Source organism: Callorhinus ursinus, unplaced genomic scaffold, assembly GCF_003265705.2.
Source record: "Callorhinus ursinus isolate GAN/ISIS: 27379988/994484 unplaced genomic scaffold, GSC_fseal_2.0 scaffold8, whole genome shotgun sequence".
NCBI classification, from domain to species: Eukaryota; Metazoa; Chordata; class Mammalia; order Carnivora; family Otariidae; genus Callorhinus; species Callorhinus ursinus.
This window is the reverse complement of record NW_027397070.1, coordinates 71292407-71302432: the sequence shown is the minus strand read 5'-3', so window position 1 is coordinate 71302432 and position 10026 is coordinate 71292407. Positions and strand designations below refer to the sequence as shown.

Here is a 10026-nt window from a genome sequence, read left to right as displayed (position 1 = left end):
TTTCACTAAAGACCGTTTGCAGAATTCTTAAGAAAATTTTAAATCTCAATTATGGTTTGGCTGTTTTGCTGAAGTTCTAAGTAGATTCTAGCAGAATCCTTTTGTTTTGGTTTTGAACACATCTTTATCTCTGCAGTGCAGTACAAAGTGGTTGGACACAGGAATCAAATTAGATGAGTGACCTTGGGACAATACATCTCAGGATCACTGTGAGGATCAATGCAACAAACACAAAATGCAAAAAGGCAGCACCCTGTGCACGCACCAGTACCCTTCTGGATTTTCCACTCTTTTAGAAAGGCCAGCTTTCATTTCTAAGTTATCTTCAGGTCAAAGGTTTTTACTTAGTGTTTAGTGCATTGGAGTACACAGTGGGGGCGATTGCAACATAGCCTGACAAGAAAAGCACTGAGCACTACGTTACACCCCTTTCCCTTCTCCAACCTTTAGACCTGTAGGTTCATCAATTTCAGAAAGATTGTTTGGAAAGCAATCTCTATTTTTCTTTATCAGAGATTATAAAACTATATACTTGACGTCTCAATTCTCTAAAGTAAGCACCCATCAAGATTTCAAGGACTCAGATTAAGGCAGATCTTCTCAGTTTGTAATTAGAGTTACATAATAAGAATACAAGACCCAAGGAAAGTCACTGACCCACAGTAATGAGCAGCATCCAGTTTTTGTGAGTGGGGCTGGCAACCACGGAAGGAAACATCCCAATACAAATCCAAAGCAGCAGCGACAAAACACGGCAGAATTCAATGCTTCGATCTTGTAAAATAAGAATCTAGATTAATTTTAATATTAAAGCAGAGACAAAATATAATTTTAACATTGTTTTAATCAAGTAATGTAGCTGTTTGAAACAGGAAATTTTAAGACCACTGAATAGATCAAAATGAAGGATTAATTTATTAGGATAGACTCTATGGATAAAACTCCTCTATTATGTGGATTTGAATTCCACTGGAAGTTTGGCACCAGACTGAAGACTAGTCTAAGCCAAAATTTTCTCTTTAGTGTTTAGAAGCCCCAAACAGGTTTTCCTTCAGGTTAAAGGAAAAAAAAAACAAAAACAAACCAAACCCCCCAACTGTAACAGAACCCCATTAGCTTGACATTGAGTATGCTGAATGCAACTTGGCTTAGGTCACCACTATCTGCTGTAGAATTTCAGATGATGAAAGCAAATTGGCCTATGGCAAAGAATTTGAAACCTAAGAGAGATGTAAATTTGTAAAAATTTCATCTCTTTGGTGTGACAAACAAAGCACATTCCCTCCAGGTAGGTGCTTCTGCTTCACTCATTAAAATCGATCAAAAGGAGGGGGACAGGGAAGGGATGGGGACCAATCTGTACATCTCCAGTTAAGACTACTTGATTTTTACCTCCTTGAAACATCAAGCTAACAAGGTTTTATTGTATCAAACGTTTGTGTAATTTCCAATGTGAAAAACTCTTACACACGTTTTTATTAAGGTCTTATTATAATCTGTGAAAGTGGACCATAAAAGAGATAAATGATGTAAGACAATACTTCCAATAAAATTAACCCTTTGAATTGTTGATTCCCAGTGTACTTTGTGGAAAGGAATAAATGCACAACAAGATTTTCCCCTGGAGATGATTTCTCAGATACAGCCATAACCCATTATCAAGTGAGTTTAGATCAGCTAATTGAGCAAAGAATTCACCAGCAAGTTATTCCCAAATCTAAACCTCAGGATGGGCTGGGGTCAGGCCCCAATCACCTGCATTCAGTGGCCACCGTCAGACTTCTTGGGTGTCTGGCTATATTCAATGTGAAATAAAAAACACCTTAAGTCTTACACCAAAATATAGGCTTTAACTTGAAGTACAGTTTTAGCTTTTTTTTTTTTTTTAAATAAGACATGGGGGGGGAGTGGCGCGGAAATCAAGTCTGAGACACAGTAACACTTATTTCCGCAAGATAGCAACCAAAACCTAAAAAGCATAAGCTAAGTATCCACATGTAAAAGGCATTAAAGAACAAACTATATTATCAGGAGAAAATCCACAATGAACAAAAGATACAGTATGCCTTTAACATTTTGAAACTGTAATTAAATCATAAGAATAAAAGTTGAAAAATGATGCTCAGTTTTTGCTAGAGATTAAGTGCACCTTTTCCTGCTTCCCCCAAATAAAATCATACCTTACTATATAATCACACCCTAGAGTTTCAAAATTTTCTCAGTCAGTACAAAGCAACAGCTACATACACATAAAATGCTTATTTGTTAATGTAATAATTCCCCTGGCTCATCCAACGTGCAATGCACATGACTCCAAAGACTACAATTTGGGGTAAGTATACACGAACTGAAAATACACAATTCAAGTTTCAAAACCTGCTCTTAAAATTATTTATAGGACACTCAGGTCATTTTTACTTCTCAATAAGATAAAGATGTTGCACTGCCATTTGATTATCAGTCCACCTCGGCATGGGGAAGAATGTACACTACCAGATGCCAATTTGAGGGACTGAACATTCCAAAGTACTGTATTTCTCAATGGCTGATTAAGATAATTACAAGTAAGCTTATGTTTACATTCTGCTGAGGACATCTTAACAGTCTCAGCATCTAACAAAATATAACAGGCTCCAAGAATCCTATCAGGTTAATTATGGTGTGGTATTGTAAAAAGGAGCCATTTCAGCTTAAGTCATTCAGAGCCAAAATCTGAAGAATGACCAAAATCAAATCTTTATTTAACTGTATAAATGTGATCCAAATGTGTCCACCACTAATTTTTCAAAAAGAAAACATGCTATAAATAAGCAAACTATATCTGCTCACTGATATGTGTATGGACTCCCTAGATGTCTTGTTGGGCTTAATTACAGACCACTCACAGCAATACATTTTTAGTAGAAAGTGTAGCATGATGTTAAGCCATTTTAGCTTTTGCACATACATGTTGCACTTCTGGCTGATGATGCAGAAAGATTCGCAGCATTACACTGTTAAGCTGGGCAGCACCCACCCCTTTAAATGGCATCAATATCAATGTCATCATCCTTGTTGTCAGACTTCACAGCTTCAACTTTAGGTACACTGGCAGTCTTTGAATACACCACCTGAAAGAACAATTTTATTGATTATAAATCTTTATCCAAATAAACTTAGTTATAAAAATAGTAATACAAATCAATGGTCAACAAAAAAGGAAAACTACCCAGAGACAGCCATCATTTTTTTTTTTTTTTTTTTAAGAAAGTGTATACACATGTTGGGGGGAGGGGGAGGAGCAGCAGAGGCACAGAATCCCAAGTAGGCTTCATACAGGGCTTGATCTCAAAACCCTGAGATCATGGCCTGGGTGGAAATCAAGAGCTGGATGCTTAACCAACTAAGCCACCCAGGCGCCCCACAGCCATCACTTTGCACAAAAAGTTTTTGTTATTTGAAAACTAAGTTCTCTCTCAGCCTCATATCATCTTAATTTTTATGGACAACTAGCAACTGTATACTCAACCTGCCATTAATTATATACTCGTTTGAGAATTTATGTCTATTTGCAATCATGTCTAGGAGCAGGAGAGATGTCCCCCCCCTTAACTTTTATATTAACATGGTAATTTTCCAAATTGAGACCATGTTTTGCTGCATCTAAAAATTTTAAGTTACTTGATTATCATTTTATAACCCCAAACCCTAACACAGTTTACCTCGATATTCTCATCTTCATCATCTTCTTCACCACCAGAAGATTCCTCTTCTGCTTCCTTCAACCATTTTATAAATGGTTCTGCTTTGACACGAATCTCTTTGGCAAGATCTTTTGAGACGTATTTCTTAGAGGCCTAAAAAACGTTCAATACAATTTCCTTAGTTGGAGAAATCTAAGAATTTATTTAACTGCCTACACTGAGCTAGCTCTTTGAAGGGACTGGATCATAGCCTCATCTTGACTCCTCAACAGATACATTTATTCAGCAAACAAGTAACGGTGAGTCTGAAAGAATCTAAATACTTTCTTCCATTATTACTAGAAAGTTGCCATAGTGGTAAATCACTTATAGGTTAATACCAGGGACTGCATTTCAATGTAGAAGAAACTCAAGTTATCAGAAGTTACTTCTTCCTAAATTGCCCCAAAACCATCTCAATAAAACTTCTGATCTTCAAGAACCTGTTTCTATCTATTCCCCACCTTTTCTGACCAGCTGATGATGACTTCTTCTTCCAACAGATCTGCATCATACATCTCCTTCAAGATATGGGGAATCTTGGAAATGAGCTGAGCTTGATGCATTGCTACCACACACTCCAAACCATGAAGAAGGTACCGTTGAGCTTTTTTGTTGTTGTGACAAAACTGGAAATAAATGTGTTGGCATTAACAAGCTTTTAAAGAAGTTTGAAGTACACTCATGGTCTCAAAATTGCTCCTTAAGGCTATGGCCTTAAGCAGTGGCTCAAAAGGTCAATACATAGAAATCTGTGTATTACTTTAACTATAAGAGACTATACACAATATTTTCCAAATACTCCTGTCCTTGGTAAGGTTAGGTCACTTATCTCCAGTTTTAGGATGACAGAGAACATGTTCCCAGGGTCACACAGCTCTAATCTCATTTATGAACCTAAAATAGTTTGCTTACTCGTAGGAAATGGCGCCTGTATTTCTTAATTTGTTCTCTAATCTTCTCATTAAAAAGAACTTCAGTCAAAACAAGAGGACCCATGGCTTTTACATCCAGTCTTTCTGCTTCAGCAACAATTTCTTTGTCTGATGAGTCAATAATACCTTCTTCTTTCTTTTTCTGCAAATAAAAAGAAGCAATTCAGTGAAATGGAGACACATTTTGCTCTTGAGATACCAGTTAGTCCTCCCTTTCATCGACTTTTTCCCCAACTTATTATAGTTTCAGCATTTTTCAATGAAAAGCACATGCCAAAGATAGTACCTAGAACCACCTCAGAAGTATTGAAAAAGTAAAATTAGCCTGGAGTTTGAGTATTCAAAAGATACCATGAGAAAAAGTTACAAGCCAGGTAATCAGCATAAACTAATAAACACCTTAAAAACCCAAGGCTTGAAACGGATTATCAAGAAAATGTTTAAGTACTCTTAAACCAAGTTATTTTACCTTAACAAAATCAAACAGAATATTGACCCGTTCTTCAACAGTCCTTTCCAAATCATCACTGAGCGTCAGAACTTTCGCATGGTCACTGATCTCATCCATTCTGCGTCTTTGCGCTTCCTCAGTTGTATCCTCCCCCCAGTCATCATCCTCCTCTTCTTCCTACCAACAACAAATATGCTTACTCAGACGCCTGAGAAATGCAAAACTATACTTCGCATTTCTAGTCATGTTAATGGCACCGGGTTAGTTTTTCCACAAAAATAAATTGGATCTACATTAAGTTAATCAACCACACATAACCAGGAACCCAAGATACCACCGCAATGTTAAAACTGAGTTTCCTTATTTCTGCCCCCCTCTCCCACCAGGCATCGTAGTTAATCCAACTTAAGTGCCCACCACACCTTTACCCCTACACTCACCGCAGCATGTGGAGGAGGACTGATCTCATTGGGTGGTGGGGGCGGGGGGGTCTCACTGCTGGACACAGAACCATTTTCCTTGTCTTTGCCCTTCCGGTTTTTCTTTTCCTTTTCTTTCTTCCCTGTACCACTATCACTATTCTCTACAGCAAAACAAAGAAATAAGTTTAACACTATGGTTTATAGTACACTTCACTGTTTCTCATGAACGTTTAAAACCCTTGCCTCCTTTTGCTTTGGCACCTTCCCTCAGAAAACCATACACGAACACAACGCTACTTGTAATTCTAAGAGCCACACACCAAACTCATCCACTATCATTTCCTATATAAAAAAAAAAAAAGCTCAGAATAAGGATGGAATGTCCCAAAATAAAGCTATTAACTGTTTTTTAAAATTAAGATGAAATGGTGGTATTTTTTTTTTTTTTTTTTTTTTTTGGCACTCCTGGCCCTCTCATGTCCCACGAACACGAACAAGAGCACATCTCAACTGCACTTTAGGCCAGAGCTGTTAACACTGTTTAAGTCTGTATAACAGTTGGTCTCATGGAGGAGAACACTGGAATAGGTTAGACTTTATTGCTATAGCAAGCTCAAATTGTGTCAGACAACTTCCATCATCTGCCACAGAGTGTTGCTTGCAATGTTCTAAAGCCATTTGGGCTTAATGAGCCAGGACCCTGGTTCACAAAACAGTATTCCACCTGTTCTTTTACCCTTAATGGTACATCTTTCAAAATCACGGATGCAATAGAACAAGACAAAAAAATTGGATAGTCCTTATATTCTAGTTTCACAGCAGCAAAAAACCTCCATTCTGTTTTCAACAATTAGTTGCTTTACATTAAAATCTTAAAAGTTCGTCATAAAGACTTACCAGGTGGGTTTTTGAGAATGAACGTGCAGAGTTTATGATGTGTGTCAAGCATGCCTCGATAGCCACAGGCTTTACAAGAATTACCTATTGTTTGCTTCTTTGGATTGACATGCTGCCAAAAAAAAAGTAAAAACTAGTGTATCATCTATGGCCTATAAAATTTTGCAAAGAACAAAGTTGAACTATCTGACCGTAACTCCACCTTAGTATATAAGAAATTTTTTCACAAAACGACCTACTTAAAGACAGTTTCACAAAATGATCTAACTTAAAAAATTTTGCTACTTTACGTTTTATTTCCAATTACGTTTGCTCTGCCTTGTCAAGAACATACGTTCCAGGATATCAAAGGACTGACCACAAAAGCAAATATGTAGTTTTTCCTCCAAAAGACTCACCAGCTCTGTTTCAGGATTCTCACACTCAGGACAGAGAACAAATTTTTTAATGAATCCATCCAACATGTCTTGCAGCTTATTCGCCTCATGAGATCCATTGACAATGTAACGGTCATTCTTAACATCAAACTGGGTCTGTGCTCCCAGCTCACAACCAAAATATTTGGTGGGATCTATTGGGGGGGGGAGGGGAGGAGTTAAAAGATTAACTAAAACTTTGGCTACTCATTCACCCTTATACAAACATCACTCCCTTACACTTTTATACCGGGTTTAAATGTATTGCGTGAGTAGTTTTGTTTAGCCAATGGCAACTAATAAATCAACTGGTTTTCAAGCACAAGATTCCACTTAACCCTGAAACAAACTAGCATACGACTCAATCAAAACACACAGATCAAAGTTGTCAGGACCATACTGATGCTATGCTTTTCCAGACTCCTCTTAAGAAGCGTTACTTACACGTTGGAGGCCGATTAAGCGCCTTTGCAACGTCAACCATGTTGACTATAACTGTCTTGATACCATTTCCTTTGCCCTCAACCTAAAGAAAAAAATAACTTTAATTTTGCATTATCTACCCCGGGGGGTGCAATCTTTAAATATCTAGGAAAAAAGCTTAGGCCTCAAAACTAAAACGGAGATCAGTATTACCTTGGCAATCAGACGGGGCATCTTGTAGCGATAGAACTGGTCTGACACACTGCGGTTGACGTTGACAGACATTTTGGCTTATTAGTGGCTTTATCAATAAGATGAAGAGATCTTTGATTGCAACTTTTTGGTATCTTCTGTCTGGAGAAGAAGGGATGACATAAACGACTGCAAGAGTTCTCGGTCTCTGACATGAAAAAATTTTCGCCACTGAGGCTGTAAGCTTCTTGCTTGTATGCTATGTTTCCCCAATACAGGTACCAATGGCTGCGCAACAGCTCTGAAAGAGAAAGGAAAAGCACACACAACCCCCCTACGTTGAGCGTGGTTCCCGCAGGAGAAAGCCTCCCTTCACCTCCCGGTTAAGTGTGCCTCCTTCGGCTACGTCACGAAGCATCCCAGCGCCCGGGAGGCGCAGCTGACATTCCCCTCTAACACAGAACACCTGTCGCCACATGAAGGGCCAGACTTCCAGCAACAAACCGCACTGGCCCAGCTGCTGCGGGTTTACCCCGAGGCCAACACCAGCAGCCAGCCAAAGGGTTGCTTCGGTGGAGCGGCCACGTTCCAACTGCGGACGGGCGCACCTCCTTCCCTCCGCAGACGAGGCCTCCGTGATGAAAAAACTTCCCGGACTCAGCCTCCAACCCCCTCCGGCCCTGTCAGCCTCCCCGCTCGATCGGGCGGCCCCGGACCTCTCGTGCAGCACCCAGGGCTCATTCCGAAGAAACCCTGCCCTCACCCCGGCCGCGCGATCGCGCGGGAGCGCGCGCGGAAACGAGCGAGCACGACCGCCACCGCGCCTCCCCGTCCCCGCGCGCACAGTCAACCTTCGCGCCGGTGCCCATGGCCCCCGGCCACTCCGCCCGGGGCAGGGACCCCGCCATGCGCGCCGCCCGGCCTCCACGTCCCGGGGCAAGCGGAAGCGGCCGAGAGGCGCCGGCCCGGGCCGCCCCCGCCCCCGGGCGGGCGATGACTCATGAATGCAGCAAGGAGGCCTGAGTCAGCCCGCGCGGCGCGCTCCCGCGGGGCGGGGGAGGGGCCGGGGCCCGGCGGGGGAGGGGGCCGGGAAGGAAGGGAGGGAGGGGGAGGGGAGGCGGGGAGGCGGGGGCCGGGGCCCGGGGCGGGGGGCCGGGCGGCGGGGGCGCGGGGCCCGCCCGCCCGCCGGCCCGAACTGCGCCACACGCGCGCGCGGGTCACGCGGCGCGCCGCCATCTTGTGCGGCCGCCATCTCCCCGCCGGCCCGCCCGCGGACTCACCGTTTTCGTCAAATAAAGACATAAACCCAACGCTGCTCGCCCGGGACTGGGATGAAGTGAGGCGCGTGTGAACCCGAGTCCGAGGAGGGGCGGCGGAGGCGGCGGAGCAGCGCAGCGAGCAGCGGCCGGGCCAGGCGCCGCCGAGCAGCGGGGAGGGGCTGTCCCAGCGACGTCCGGGGTCCACACCCTTCAGCGCCCGGGGCCTGGCGACCTGGCGCGGAGAGACGGCGCCGTGAGCCGCGGGCGTCGGGGCGCCTTCCCCGCCAGCCAGCGGCCCGCGGGGGTCGAGGGGGCGGGGAGGACTGGGGAGGGGGCGCGGGGCCGCCGCCCCTCCACCGGACTCACCTCTGGAATGTTCTCGCTCTGACTGAACAACGCCGCCGCCGCGCTCAAGCTACCCTTGGCCCCAGTGCCCGCCCCCGCGGCAGGCAGCACCGCTCATTGGCCCGAGGCGCGCCCGAGCTTGCTCGTGATTGGCCCATACGCCACGTCAATCGCGTCCTTCTCCGCCCCTCCTGCTTCCTGAGGCTCCTCTCGCCGCCTCAGCCCGCCCCCAGTCCCCGGGTCCTGGGTTCGTTCCCCTGCCCTCCCCTCCCCCGCCCTTCCCAGAGGCCTTCGCGGTCTCGCGAGAGCCGGCTGGCCGCGACAGGGGGCTGGCCGCGGGGCCGCGCTTTGTCGGTTTGAGCGCCCGGGGGAAGATGGCGGTTGGCTCCCCTCCCCCGTCGCCCTGGCCTGGCCGCGTTCCCGCCGAGTTCCCCTCGCGGCGGGTGCGCAGCCTCGCCCGGGGGCGGGGCGGGGGACGTCCTCTCTGCCTTTTCCGACCCCAGGGGACTCCCGTCGTCTGGCTTCGAGGAGGAAGTTGTTCTTCCTCCCCGCTGCCTAGGCCTGGGCTGACTGTGATGATTGGAGGGCCTGGGTCTTTCATCCCAAGTGCTGTTGTTTAACCTCCGAAGCTGGGGTCCGGGTGTCAGTGTGACAGCGTCGTCGTGCGGCGTCCCTGGCCCGCGTGCCTGGCTCTCTCGGGCACCGGGCCTGCGGGGCTTGGCACTCCCGTGCACCCGCTTTCTAAGGAGGGAAACCCCAAATTAGCTCGTGACCCCAGGACCCTCCTGAAAGCGTGCTCTACTGTAACTTTGCTCGAAACAAACATCTCATTGGGTTACCATTCCCGGAACCCACCACTCCAGTTAATTGTGGCTTCCTTGCTGGGCAAAGCATAGCCCAAAGCAGGTGTTCCTAATGAGGTTCCAATGCCGTCCCTCGGAAGTGACTATTTAGAAAGAGCCTC

At 45.2% G+C, this 10026-nt stretch overlaps 1 protein-coding gene and 1 non-coding gene across 2 annotated transcripts; both read right to left on the bottom strand.

Annotated features, from left to right (window-relative positions):
- Positions 1-826: 826 nt before the first annotated feature.
- Positions 827-9216, bottom strand: EIF5 (eukaryotic translation initiation factor 5). The gene is made up of 12 exons (XM_025869300.2): positions 9084-9216; positions 8739-8949; positions 7480-7759; positions 7288-7369; positions 6826-6998; positions 6428-6539; positions 5549-5691; positions 5127-5285; positions 4638-4799; positions 4187-4351; positions 3702-3836; positions 827-3110 (listed from the first exon to the last, which is right to left on the bottom strand). The coding sequence occupies exons 3-12, from the start codon at positions 7549-7551 to the stop codon at positions 3021-3023; spliced, it is 1293 nt and encodes a 430-aa protein (XP_025725085.1). The 5' UTR covers positions 7552-7759; positions 8739-8949; positions 9084-9216; the 3' UTR covers positions 827-3020.
- Positions 6067-6190, bottom strand: LOC112822874 (small nucleolar RNA SNORA28). Its single transcript, XR_003207856.1, has one exon. It is a non-coding gene; the product is annotated as a small nucleolar RNA SNORA28 (small nucleolar RNA).
- Positions 9217-10026: the final 810 nt, after the last annotated feature.